Below are 13,229 nucleotides of genomic sequence, written 5' to 3' on the forward strand. Positions count from 1 at the left end.
AGAGACTGGGTTAGCGAATGCCGTGGAAGACCGGGGGGTGGCTATTCGTGGCCGCGCCCCAGCGTGTGCGTGGGGGGGTATACCTTACCTTACTATAGATTGGAAGCGGTACGAAGTGTGCATTCCAAGTGCTCCAAGGACCAAGCGCCTTGGCCCTTGGCCTTTGCGGTTCTCGCGCTCTCTCGCTCACGGGTCGCTCGGCGGTACACAGGTAAGGTAAGGTAAGGTAAACTTCTCCACACACACGAGGTGGTGGGGCAAGGGGGGGCAACCCTCGCGTCTCCACGTCTGACGGTACAACAGTTTTGACAGAGTTACACACGTACATATTTAACGTAACTATCACGCATGAGAGGCATGTGACCGGTCACAACACACAAGCTCACAACTCGAACGCGCGCACACACACACTGCATAGAGCCGTGTTGCGTGTAGCGCGCGTGGTCTCGCTGAGAGATGCACAGCCACAGGGGCCACGCAGCACGACAAACCCCTCTGCTCTCTTGTTCAATGCACACAACAGTCAACAACAGCCGAAGAGACCAGCCGTCGGACACCTCCCACCCGCCGCCCGCGCGTGAGCGCAAACTCTGCCCCTCTGCACTGCATCACTCACGGCCCCACGCAACCCTACAGCTCCCCCTCGCCGGCGCAGCAGCCCGTGCAGTTGCAGCCGAGCAGCTCGCTGCTGCCGGCGCAGGAGAAGAGGCCCTCGAAAGCGGCGCACGTCGCCGCCGGGTTGAGCGGCGTGGCGCACGGGCGGCCGCACTCGGGCGGGGGTGCGAGGTCGACGTCGAGTCGCAGCGTCACCGACCGTTCCGTTGCGCCGGCGGTGCTGCCCCCCTGCTGGCAGCCCTCCCACGCCGGCGCAGCGCACCTGCAGGAGGCAAGGCAAGGTGAGCTTCTCCACACACGCAAGGCGGTGGGGGAAGAGGCTGGGCATCCCTCGCGACTCCACGTCTAGACGACAGGAGCCCCACGGCAGTTAGAGTGCAAGGCCCAATGCGCGTGGGTGAGCGTGCGTGCGTGCGTGCGTGCGTGCGTGCGTGCGTGCGTGCGTGCGTGCGTGCGTGCGTGCGTGCGTGCGTGCGTGTGTGTGTGTGTGTGTGCGTGCGTGCGTGCGTGTGTGCGTGCGTGCGTGCGTGCGTGCGTGCGTGCGTGCGTGCGTGGGAGGCGCACGTGTCGTCAGTGATGAGGCGCAGCGTGACGGCGCGGGCCTCCCAGTCCACGTCGACGCTGCCGACATGGTTCAGGTGGAGAAGCGCGCCGAGCCGCCGAGCCGCAGAGGAGAGGTCGGCGTCCGGCTCGTGCGGAGGCTCGTCGCGCGTGGCGAGGGAGGGCGGGACGGTGTGGGTGAGTGAGGACGCCGTCGCCTCGTAGAGAGGGTACGGGTTGAGGCCCGCCGCGGCCGGCTGCACGTATACGCCTCCCACGTGCCGGTCCCCGGAAAGAAAGACGACGCCGCGCGCGGCAGAGGAGCGGATCAGCCGGCGCAGCCGGCGCACCTCCGTGGGGATCAGTCCCCACCGCTCCCAGCCGTGCGCCGTCGAGAGCACCTGCACCGTCGAGAACACGAGCCGCAGATCCGCAGGCTCCCGCAGCCGCGCCTCGAGCCAAGCCCACTGCTCCTCGCCAAGCATGGTGAGCCGCCCCGCCTCCGCCTCCGCCTCCGTGTAGGGCGCGTACCGCCCGTGCGCCGCGCCGCTGTCGCGCTTGAGCTCGGAGCGGAACCAGCGCGTGTCGAGCAGAATGACCTGCGTCCGGTTGGGCGCCGCTCCGAAGGCGTGCGACGTGTAAAGCCCGCCCCGCGAGCGCCGCGGGTCGTCCTCCGCCGCGCCGAACCGCTCGAGGAAGAGATCCTTGGCGGTCTGCTTGTACGGGTTCGACGCGCCGCAGTCGTTGAGCCCGTAGTCGTGGTCGTCCGGCATGCCGATCACCGGCGTCACCGCCCGCGCGCTCGTAAACTCCTCGTGGGCGAACAGGTCCGCCCACGCAGTGCGCAGCTCCTCGCACGCCGGCTCGCTCCACGCCTCGTGCGGCCGCGCGACGTCGGCGCAGTCGCCGTACACGATGTCGCCGTTGTAAACGAAGAGGTCGGGCGCGAGCGACCCCACGGTGCGCCAGAAGGGCTGCGGCAGCGTCTGCTTCGAGCACGAGCCGTGCACGACCCGCGTCAGCACCCTGTCTGCCGACGGGAGCGGCGCTGCCACGGGCAGCGGCGGCGGCGCAGCAATCAGGTAGAAGAGCGTGTACGCGAGAGCAGCGGCGACGATCCCAAAGGAGCAGGTGATGGCTGCGGCCGGTCGGCCGGCAGGACAGGCCTTCCGCACAAAAACCTCTCGAGCTGCCGGCGCTCCGGCCGCGGCTCGCAGGTCTGGCTGCTGGAGCTCCAAGTTGTGCGGCACGACCTCGCCGTCGACGACGACGGTCCCGACTCGCGCGGCAGTCATGCAAATTGTCGCGCTGTTGGTGTGCGTGTCTCGTTGGTGTGTGCAGCTAAAAGCCGCGGGGAAGATAAGCAAAAACTCTCCGATTTCTTCAAACGGGCCGAAGATTTCTTCAAACCTTGCGTTCCTCTCGAATGAGCGATAGCCCCGCGAGGTACGAGCGGGGCGGTAGCCTTTCTTCACACCGGAGTACTGGTGCATCCAGCCCTCACACACACAGAGCCTGGCTCTGCTGTGAAAACGAAAGAGGACGTACGTGCGCCTACTTTCAAGACAACGCGTTCCTTACGACGTGCCTATGGCTGAGCCGCCCAATGGCGCTCGCCCACTTGCCTACCACAGCCGAGCGCCTCGCCCCCGGCTCTGGGCCCCGCGACAACGCTTCGCGCAGTCTTGACAATGGAAACCGACCGGCTCCGCTCCTGCCAGCGGGCCGTCCTGCTTCTGCGACGATTCTGACAGAAAAGTTTTGTCGGCCAAGTTGCTTCAGAGCCAACCACAGCTCGAACATGCAGCAGAGAGGGTGAAGTGAGGGTGCCAGGCGGTGCGCCTACATCGGGGCTGCCACGCGGGATCGCCTCCCGACCGTCGCGAGCACTCTGGAAATCCAGTGCCTCTCACCCTCGCACTTCTCTACGCATGTGCCCTTCACCATCCCGTGGGCCCACTGCGGGCCGGATGGAGTGGCGCAGGCTCGCATCACATGCGTGTGAGCGCAGCGGCCTCGCCGAGATACACTCTGATGCGCAGGGGTGCGGACCCGAGGACCGCCGGCCACCAACGGTGCGCTCAGAAGACCACTCGCCACCACGGCTCGAGTTGGGAGAAGGGGTGCGGACCCGAGGACCGCCAGCCACCATCGGTGCGCTCATGAGACCACTCCTGGGTCGCAGCGCGTCCAGTGGCAACGCCACCGACCGCTCCCCGCAGAGAGGAGGTGCCGTAGCAGCCTCCACGGCTCCGGCTGGCAATGGGTGCGGACCCGAGGACCGCCAGCCACCATCGGTGCGCTCATAAAACCACTCGCCACCACCGCTCGAGCTGGGAGAAGGGGTGCGGACCCGAGGACCGCCGGCCACCAACGGTGCGCTCATAAAACCACTCGCCACCACGGCTCGAGTTGGGAGAAGGGGTGCGGACCCGAGGACCGCCAGCCACCAACGGTGCGCTCATAAAACCACTCGCCACCACGGCTCGAGTTGGGAGAAGGGGTGCGGACCCGAGGACCGCTGGCTCGCCACCACGGCTCGAGTTGGGAGAAGGGGTGCGGACCCGAGGACCGCCAGCCACCAACGGTGCGCTCATAAAACCACTCGCCACCACGGCTCGAGTTGGGAGAAGGGGTGCGGACCCGAGGACCGCCAGCCACCATCGGTGCGCTCATGAGACCACTCGCCACCACGGCTCGAGCTGGGAGAAGGGATGCGGACCCGAGGACCGCCAGCCACCATCGGTGCGCTCATGAGACCACTCGCCACCACGGCTCGAGTTGGGAGAAGGGGTGCGGACCCGAGGACCGCCAGCCACCAGCAGTGCGCTCATGAGACCACTCGCCACTTCTACGGCTCGAGCCGGGAGAAAGGGTGGCTAGCCACCGCGAGGAACAGGTGAGCTGATGCGAGCCGCTCGCCGCCGCCGAGGCGCGAGACGGAGAGGGGTGCGGACCCGAAGACCGCTAGCGCCGTCATTGCGCACTAGTGACTCCACTACAGTCGCTCTCGTGCGCTCCTGTCGAGCTCTCGTGCGCTCAGGGGAAGGATGAAATTTGTACACATCATGTAAACGAATGATCTCGATCCCTCCACACGGGACTCAATGGAAACGAGCTCTCTCGATCCTAACCCACTTCAATACTTACTCGATGGAGGTTCAGCGGGTTAGGGTCCCCGTCGGTACACCAACCCGACCGGCGCGGGACCCTATCGGAGCCCCGCGTTCCTCATATCCATTGAGCCCCACGTTGTGGACGGCGAGCTCCCTACTACTGATCACCCCAGCATGACGGGGATGCATGAATGGAGGATGGGAAGAATGAGCGATAGCCCCGCGAGGTACGAGCGGGGCGGTAGCCTTTCTTCACACCGGAGTACTGGTGCATCCAGCCCTCACACACAGAGCCTGGCTCTGCTGTGAAAACGAAAGAGGACGTACGTGCGCCTACTTTCAAGACAACGCGTTCCTTACGACGTGCCTATGGCTGAGCCGCCCAATGGCGCTCGCCCACTTGCCTACCACAGCCGAGCGCCTCGCCCCCGGCTCTGGGCCCCGCGACAACGCTTCGCGCACCCACCGACCTTCCCCTTCTCTGCCACCATGCAGGGCGTGAGGGCGATGGCGTCAAACCTCGCCTGTTCACATCTATCATTCACAGGTCGCTCACAGAGCACCTGTCGCGTGTGTCGCCCCCCCGCGCTCTGCGCTCGCTGGGCGCCCATCGCGGACAATCGAGGGCGGCACGCCCACGATAATGACCCAATGACGATCGGCCCCCCGCGCTAGCCGCTCGCTGGGTGCCTCTCGCCGACGATCGAGGGCGTGGCACGCCCACGATAGCAACTCAATGATAGCGTCGGAGCCTTGCCTATTCACTCGCACCCTCCCGAGTGCCCTCGGGGCGCACTGCATCGCTCGCGACGTGCCGCCGTGTGGCGCGCGACGCAAACCAGAGGCAGCTGCTCGAGTCGATCGAGCGCGACGCTCTACTTCGCTGCGTCGAACGACCTCTCGGCGCGCCACACATGCGCTCGCCGCCTTCGCGAGGCGCCCTGCGCCTCCTCTACACGCACCGCACGCCTTCGCGCCGCGTGCCGTTGGCGAGAAGGCCGCCTGCAGCCGCAGCCGCCTCTCCGCCTCTCACACGAGCATGCCTCATCTCGGCATACCCAGAGACTCATAGCGGCCGCCCGCTCGAGCGCGCCCCGCGCCTCGCTAGGGCTCACCGTGCCGCTCTAGCGCGCCCCTCAGCCAGACAGGCACCCTCCCGAGTGCCCTCGGGGCGCTTCATCGCCCGCGACGCGCCGCCGTGTGGCGCACGACGCAAACCAGAGGCAGCTGCTCGAGTCGATCGAGCGCGACGCTCTACTTCGCTGCGTCGAACGACCTCTCGGCGCGCCACACATGCGCTGGCCGCCTTCGCGAGGCGCCCTGCGCCTCCTCTACTCGCACCGCACGCCTTCGCGCCGCGTGCCTTTGGCGAGAAGGCCGCCTGCAGCCGCAGCCGCCTCTCCGCCTCTCACACGAGCATGCCTCATCTCGGCATACTCAGAGACTCATAGCGGCCGCCCGCTCGGGCGCGCCCCGCGCCTCGCTAGTGCTCACCGTGCCGCTCTAGCGCGCCCCTCAGCCAGACAGGCACCCTCCCGAGTGCCCTCGGGGCGCTTCATCGCCCGCGACGCGCCGCCGTGTGGCGCACGACGCAAACCAGAGGCAGCTGCTCGAGTCGATCGAGCGCGACGCTCTACTTCGCTGCGTCGAACGACCTCTCGGCGCGCCACACATGCGCTGGCCGCCTTCGCGAGGCGCCCTGTGCCTCCTCTACTCGCACCGCACGCCTTCGCGCCGCATGCCTTTGGCGAGAAGGCCGCCTGCAGCCGCAGCCGCCTCTCCGCCTCTCACACGAGCATGCCTCATCTCGGCATACTCAGAGATTCATAGCGGCCGCCCGCTCGGGCGCGTCCCGCGCCTCGCTAGTGCTCACCGTGCCGCTCTAGCGCGCCCCTCAGCCAGACAGGCACCCTCCCGAGTGCCCTCGAGGCGCTTCATCGCCCGCGACGCGCCGCCGTGTGGCGCACGACGCAAACCAGAGGCAGCTGCTCGAGTCGATCGAGCGCGACGCTCTACTTCGCTGCGTCGAACGACCTCTCGGCGCGCCACACATGCGCTCGCCGCCTTCGCGAGGCACCCTCCCGAGTGCCCTCGAGGCGCCCCCTAGCTCGCGGCGTGCCTCCTCGTGGCGCGAGATGCAGACCAAAGGCGGCTGCTCGAGTCGATCGAGCACGACGCTCTACTTCGCTGCGTCGAACGACCTCTCGGCGCGCCACACATGCGCTCGCCGCCTTCGCGAGGCGGGCCGCGCCTCCTCTACACGCACCGCACGCCTTCGCGCCGCGTGCCTTTGGCGAGAAGGCCGCCTGCAGCCGCAGCCGCCTCTCCGCCTCTCACACGAGCATGCCTCATCTCGGCATACCCAGAGATTCATAGCGGCTGCCCGCTCGAGCGCGCCCCGCGCCTCGCTAGGGCTCACCGTGCCGCTGTAGCGCGCCCCTCAGCCAGACAGGCACCCTCCCGAGTGCCCTCGAGGCGCTTCATCGCCCGCGACGCGCCGCCGTGTGGCGCACGACGCAAACCAGAGGCAGCTGCTCGAGTCGATCGAGCGCGACGCTCTACTTCGCTGCGTCGAACGACCTCTCGGCGCGCCACACATGCGCTGGCCGCCTTCGCGAGGCGCCCTGTGCCTCCCTTACACGCACCGCACGCCTTCGCGCCGCGTGCCTTCGGCGAGAAGGCCGCCTGCAGCCGCAGCCGCCTCTCCGCCTCTCACACGAGCATGCCTCATCTCGGCATACTCAGAGATTCATAGCGGCCGCCCGCTCGAGCGCGCCCCGCGCCTCGCTAGTGCTCACCGTGCCGCTCTAGCGCGCCCCTCAGCCAGACAGGCACCCTCCCGAGTGCCCTCGAGGCGCTTCATCGCCCGCGACGCGCCGCCGTGTGGCGCACGACGCAAACCAGAGGCAGCTGCTCGGGTCGATCGAGCGCGACGCTCTACTTCGCTGCGTCGAACGACCTCTCGGCGCGCCACACATGCGCTCGCCGCCTTCGCGAGGCGGGCCGCGCCTCCTCTACACGCACCGCACGCCTTCGCGTCACGTGCCTTTGGCGAGAAGGCCGCCTGCAGCCGCAGCCGCCTCTCCGCCTCTCACACGAGCATGCCTCATCTCGGCATACTCAGAGACTCATAGCGGCCGCCCGCTCGAGCGCGCCCCGCGCCTCGCTAGGGCTCACCGTGCCGCTGTAGCGCGCCCCTCAGCCAGACAGGCACCCTCCCGAGTGCCCTCGGGGCGCTTCATCGCCCGCGACGCGCCGCCGTGTGGCGCACGACGCAAACCAGAGGCAGCTGCTCGAGTCGATCGAGCGCGACGCTCTACTTCGCTGCGTCGAACGACCTCTCGGCGCGCCACACATGCGCTGGCCGCCTTCGCGAGGCGCCCTGCGCCTCCTCTACACGCACCGCACGCCTTCGCGCCGTGGTGCCTTTGGCGAGAAAGCCGCCTGCAGCCGCAGTCGCCTCTCCGCCTCTCACACGAGCATGCCTCATCTCGGCATACTCAGAGACTCATAGCGGCCGCCCGCTCGGGCGCGCCCCGCGCCTCGCTAGGGCTCACCATGCCGCTGTAGCGCGCCCCTCAGCCAGACAGGCACCCTCCCGAGTGCCCTCGAGGCGCTTCATCGCCCGCGACGCGCCGCCGTGTGGCGCACGACGCAAACCAGAGGCAGCTGCTCGAGTCGATCGAGCGCGACGCCCGACTCCGCCGCGCTGGGCGACCTCTCGGCGCGCCACACATGCGCTGGCCGCCTTCGCGAGGCGCCCTGCGCCTCCTCTACACGCACCGCACGCCTTCGCGCCGCGTGCCGTTGGCGAGAAGGGCCGCCTGCAGCCGCAGCCACCTCTCCGCCTCTCACACGAGCATGCCTCATCTCGGCATACTCAGACGTTCATAGCGGCCGCCCGCTCGAGCGCGCCCCGCGCCTCGCTAGGGCTCACCGTGCCGCTGTAGCGCGCCCCTCAGCCAGACAGGCACCCTCCCGAGTGCCCTCGAGGCGCTTCATCGCCCGCGACGCGCCGCCGTGTGGCGCACGACGCAAACCAGAGGCAGCTGCTCGAGTCGATCGAGCGCGACGCTCTACTTCGCTGCGTCGAACGACCTCTCGGCGCGCCACACATGCGCTGGCCGCCTTCGCGAGGCGGGCCGCGCCTCCTCTACACGCACCGCACGCCTTCGCGTCACGTGCCTTTGGCGAGAAGGCCGCCTGCAGCCGCAGCCGCCTCGCCGCCTCTTACACGAGCATGCCTCATCTCGGCATACTCAGAGACTCATAGCGGCCGCCCGCTCGAGCGCGCCCCGCGCCTCGCTAGGGCTCACCGGGCTGCTCTAGTGCGCCCCTCAGCCGCGCAGGCGCCCTCTCGGGTGCCCCTGGGGCGCTACATCGCTATCGACGCGCCGCCGTGTGGCGCACGATGCAGACCAGAGGCAACGGCTTGAGCGCGACGCTCGACTCGGCCCCGTCGCGCGACCTCTCGGTGCGCTCTACACATGGGCCACCTTTGCGAGGTGTGCCGCGGCCGTGGTGGTTATCTACTCCGCCTACACGCGCAGATCGACCAACGCTCGAGTCGACAGTCGCTCGGCCTAACCTGCTTTGCTCTTGCAGCAGCAGGATCGCTTGTCTCTCGCTGCGCGCCTCCGCTGCCTTCGCGCAAGCAATCGTATCAAGGTGAGCAATCGAGAATAGCTAGCATATCCCGCCCGTAGCGACACACTTCGGTGCCGCTCAGCGAGCACTCGGTCGCCACAACGAACACTGACTGACCCACATGGACATCGGTCCTGAGGTGGGCGAACTCTCCGGAGGAGTTGTGCCCGGGACATGTGGGAGCGGCCCGTGGCGAGTGCCCCACGGGCCTTGCTATACGAGTGCCGCCCCGTCCCCTACCGGCCTAGCCGGGAGGTTCAGCGGGTTAGGGTCCCCGTCGGTACACCAACCCGACCGGCGCGGGACCCTATCGGAGCCCCGCGTTCCTCATATCCATTGAGCCCCACGTTGTGGACGGCGAGCTCCCTACTACTGATCACCCCAGCATGACGGGGATGCATGAATGGAGGATGGGAAGAAGAGTCGAACTCTCCATGACCGGCCATGCGTGCCCCTGGCTCACCTCCCTCGACGAGGACGTCGAGGCCTACGTCCGCTCTGTCGCTGAGGACGCCGAAAGCGACTCGGACCTCGACGGCATCGTGGATCTCCTCGCCGCTCATGGCATCGGCACCGAGGGGTCAGAGGACATACGAGCAGAGGCCTGCGCGAACAGTCAGCAACGGCTGCGCCTGCTTCGGGCCGTGTTGAGAGGACATCCACGGCATGTTGTGGCGAAAATGGCGGAGGCGGACGCGGTGGCGACGTCAGCAGCTGCAGCAGCAGCGGTGGCGGCGGCAGCGGCTCCGGCCGCAGCAGCAGCCGCAGCAGCGGCCGCAGCAGCGGCCGCAGCTGCTGCGCCAGCGGTGCTAGCCCCACGGGCGGCCGCTCCCTCACGGCGCCGCTGGCGCCGCCGACGCCGAGCACGGCCGAGCTGACGCTGCTCGAGGTTGTGCCGGCCGCCAGCGCGGCGCTGGCGAGGCACGTTCTGCGGTGCGAGGGAGGCGACGTGCAGGCGGCGATAGAGGTCCTGCTCGGCGGCAGCCTCGAGACGCTCGAGGAGGAGATGCGGGCTGAGCAGCTGCGCGCGGCGCAGCTGGAGGTGGCCGCCGCCGCGCAGCAGCAGCGGCAGCGCAAGGTGGACCGCCGTCGCGTGCTCGGGCGGTACGACGCGCAGCGCGATTTTGACGCGGAGGGCGGGGCGCCTCCGCCGCTCGAGCCGCCGCGGCTGCCGTACGCGCAGAGCCGCAAGGAGGCGGTTGGGGGCAACCGGACGATGTACCGCGACGGCGAGGCGGTCTATGTCAAGGGGAACCCGAAGCAGGAGAGCAAGTGGGAGAAGAAAGAGGAGTGGGACGGCGGCTCGACCGGCCGCGTCAAGACCAAGGGCAAGCGCGGGCCCGGCTGGAGGTAACGGGGTGCGTCACTGCGAGCATTGCGCTGTTTCGCCGCTGTTCACCATAAAACGTGACGAACGGGGCTAGCTTTTACACATATCGACGGTGTCTTACCGTACGTATATGGCTATGGGTACCTGCGACGGTGTAACTCGAGACCCAATGCAGTTTTGCGACGGTGTATCATTCACTTTATGCCACCGTTGCATATCCGGATATGCAACGGTAAAGTGAATGATACACCGTCGCAGTACCTAGCTCTGGATTGTGTTTCTAGAGTATAGTATAGGGGCAGGTGTGTACTTTTTTTGCTTGGGCGGACCTGATGCTGAAATTCTGCAAAAACCTGGCCGGCCCCTGCGGTGCCCCTACCTACCTACCTACCTACCTACCTTACTTATGGGAAACTAAAGAAGAAATCGCTCGTGGGTGAAGCTGGGGTACTATACCAACTAGAGTGATGGTTGGTGGTACTCTCCTGCAACCACAGTCCTTCTTGTGACATGGCAGGCCACTCTCAAGCCCTACAAGCATCAGATCACCCATTTGGGGAGGGTGGTTGACATCGTGATTTCCGCGGAAAATTTCTTTTTTTGATAATTCCAGCTTGAAGAGAGGGAAAAACCCGACGGGATGGCCCAGACCTACCCTACCTACTGTCTCGCCCCCTCCGTCCGCGCCACCTTGCCCTCCCGCATGGTGCATGTGTTTTCGCATGATATGACATGGCATGCAGATGTAGACCCGTGTGGACACACCAGATCATGAAATTCAGATCGTTTCTTAGAGCTCTTCCCAACAAGACAAGATCATGCACGTTTAAGGGGCGGCACCGGGAGCCTCGGGGCAGCCCAGTGAGCGTCGCCGCCGCCATGCATGAAGCTCATAACCGTGGCCCAGCCACCGATATGAGATCGGCTCGTCGGGCCAACCCCCTGATTTTCCTCGAAAAAGGCTGCGAAATGAGGTGTAAAATCAAGGGCCCGGAAGTTCTGACCTGGGGGGGTCCTCGGCCTGCACGACCCCCCCCCCCAGCGTGTGGTGAAGGCGCTGGGGGGGGCGGGACCCCCCCCCTAGCATGTGGTGAAGCCTCGGGACCCCCCCCCCCGCCTCGGGACCCCCCCTAGAGGCTCGCACCTGCACGTGTGGGCGCGTATCTGACACAAGCACCTAGCGTGTGGGCGCGAGCCTTGGCTAAGCTGCGCGCCTACACGTGCAGGCGCTTATTTTTGCCGCACTTTCCGGGGTTTGCCCTCGCTGCTCGGTGTGAATCATCTGTCCGGCGTCCACCCATACCGCGTTGGTGTCCAGTCAGTTCGAAGACCCCCTATCTGGGAAGGGGTTAAAGCACCTCGGTGGCCGGACACCGAAGCACCTTCTATGGCCCTCCTCCTCATCCTCCCGCTCGCTGCTAGCCTCGTCCCGCAGCCGATGCGGCGCCGCGCGGTCCTGTCTGCGCCGCCGCTCGTGGCGGCTGGCCTCCTTTCCCCGCTGGCGTTCGGCTGCGGCTGCGGCTGTGGCGGGCTGATCCATCCGCCGAGCGCTCTGGCCATCTCGGCGACGACGATGACCGGCAAAACGCGCCCCGACCTCGGCGTCGTTCTCGTCGACCAGGTGTCACAGCAAGGCCAGACTCTCAGCGCTGACCTCGTCGTCGCCGGCGGGCTGATCTGCTCGGTCGCATTCGACAGCAAGTGGAAGCTTGCAGAGGGCGGCTATTACGACGTGGAGGCGAACACCCGCGACGGGGAGGCCGCCTTTCTGCAGCGCGTGGCGCTGCCCAAGGGCTCGACGCTCGACTCGCTGCCCGCCAAGTGGTTCACCTCCGCCGTCCTTGGAGTGGACGGGCGGTACGGTGCGTATGGGGCTCCTGTCGACGGCAAGGTGATCGCCGACGCCACGTCGAGCGGCAAGCGGCTTGTCGACATCTCCTTCACGTCGCTCTCTCCGGGCGGCGCCGAATCTGCGCGCAAGCCTAGATGCCAACCAGCTCCCGAGAGGGCAATGTGCAGGCTCCCTTGCTGCTTCACGGTCGCCCATGCCTTCGCGCCGGATATCGCCCGCCCGAGTTCACCCGATGCTCCAAGTCCCTCACGCCTCGTGTGTGAACACCAGTCGCGCAAGGCGGTCGTTTCTGCGGTGCAACCCGCCGGCTCCACCGACGCGCTGCTGCTCGTCGCGGGCGCGTCCGCTATGTGGCAAAGACAGAGTGGCCGCACGCCGCGCCGGACCCTTCCTTGGGCCTGCCCTCAGGCGCGTCCGCGGCGCGGTGGAAAAAGTCTGGCGCCGAGGCGGACGCGCGGGCCGCCGCGCAGTCCCTGCGCGTCGTCGGCACGCGCAAGACGGCGCTGGCGCCGGAGGTGCAGCCTCTCCCCGAAACCCCTCGGCACCCGCGTACAAGTTGCATTCGGCATCAACCTCGCCTCGACGTCTCCCCGCAGGCGCCCTCCGACTACCGCTTCGGCAAGACGACGGGGCCGAGCAGTATGAAGTCGCGCAACGATGGCCCCGACTACTCCAAGTACGCCGCTGACGACGCGGATTGAGCCGGTCACGGACTGTTCGGGCGCCGCGGCGTCTCAGTGCGAACGCTTGTGTGCGAAACGTCTCTTTTTGTATAGACGCGATCAATTACACACATGCCCCCTTGGAACCTAATGCACATATGACCAAGTGACGTCCAGGGACGCGACAGGCTCCGCACTTGTATCAAGCTTGGACTGGAATACTGAATAATGGAATAACAAATAATGGAAGTGAGAGCGCTCACACAAGCGACCAGAGTGATTCAGGCTGACGCGAGGTCTGGTTCGCTCGGCGGAGCTCAACCGCCCCACGGCGGGGCGGGCTGGGCGAGATGGTGGTCTGCGCCTCAAGGTCGACCCCGCCAGGCGGAGAAGGTGGGAGCGACGGCGGGCCGAGCGCCGGGGGTGGTATCGTGATCTTCAGTGCGTCAACGGTCTTCTCCAGCGTG

General features: G+C 66.9%; 3 protein-coding genes across 3 annotated transcripts; 2 read left to right on the forward strand and 1 right to left on the reverse strand.

Annotated features, from left to right (window-relative positions):
* Window positions 1–630: 630 nt before the first annotated feature.
* On the reverse strand, window positions 631–2,450 carry EMIHUDRAFT_248628 (hypothetical protein; the record flags this gene model as incomplete). Its single annotated transcript, XM_005762258.1, has 2 exons — window positions 631–877; window positions 1,180–2,450. The coding sequence occupies 2 exons, from the start codon at window positions 2,448–2,450 to the stop codon at window positions 631–633; spliced, it is 1,518 nt and encodes a 505-aa protein (XP_005762315.1).
* A 6,902-nt stretch (window positions 2,451–9,352) lies between these two features.
* On the forward strand, window positions 9,353–10,272 carry EMIHUDRAFT_120687 (hypothetical protein; the record flags this gene model as incomplete). Its single annotated transcript, XM_005762259.1, has 2 exons — window positions 9,353–9,533; window positions 9,608–10,272. The coding sequence occupies 2 exons, from the start codon at window positions 9,353–9,355 to the stop codon at window positions 10,270–10,272; spliced, it is 846 nt and encodes a 281-aa protein (XP_005762316.1).
* Window positions 10,273–11,544: 1,272 nt separating this feature from the next.
* Window positions 11,545–13,229, forward strand: EMIHUDRAFT_371800 (hypothetical protein). The gene is given in 5 exon segments (XM_005762260.1): window positions 11,545–12,229; window positions 12,380–12,437; window positions 12,509–12,615; window positions 12,697–12,987; window positions 13,003–13,229. 4 exon segments carry the CDS (start codon window positions 11,687–11,689, stop codon window positions 12,799–12,801), a joined length of 813 nt encoding a protein of 270 aa, XP_005762317.1. The 5' UTR covers window positions 11,545–11,686; the 3' UTR covers window positions 12,802–12,987; window positions 13,003–13,229.

The sequence above is a fragment of the Emiliania huxleyi genome (genome assembly GCF_000372725.1).
Source record: "Emiliania huxleyi CCMP1516 unplaced genomic scaffold EMIHUscaffold_688, whole genome shotgun sequence".
Taxonomy (NCBI): domain Eukaryota; phylum Haptophyta; order Isochrysidales; family Noelaerhabdaceae; genus Emiliania; species Emiliania huxleyi.

Coding starts and splice junctions, on each gene's coding strand:
- EMIHUDRAFT_371800 (XM_005762260.1), top strand. CDS start 11,687: ATGCGGCGCCGCGCGGTCCTGTCTGCGCCGCCGCTCGTGGCGGCTGGC. Junction 12,438..12,508: donor CGCGCTGCTGCTCGTCGCGG/GCGCGTCCGCTA, acceptor GCCTGCCCTCAG/GCGCGTCCGCGGCGCGGTGG. Junction 12,616..12,696: donor AGACGGCGCTGGCGCCGGAG/GTGCAGCCTCTC, acceptor GTCTCCCCGCAG/GCGCCCTCCGACTACCGCTT.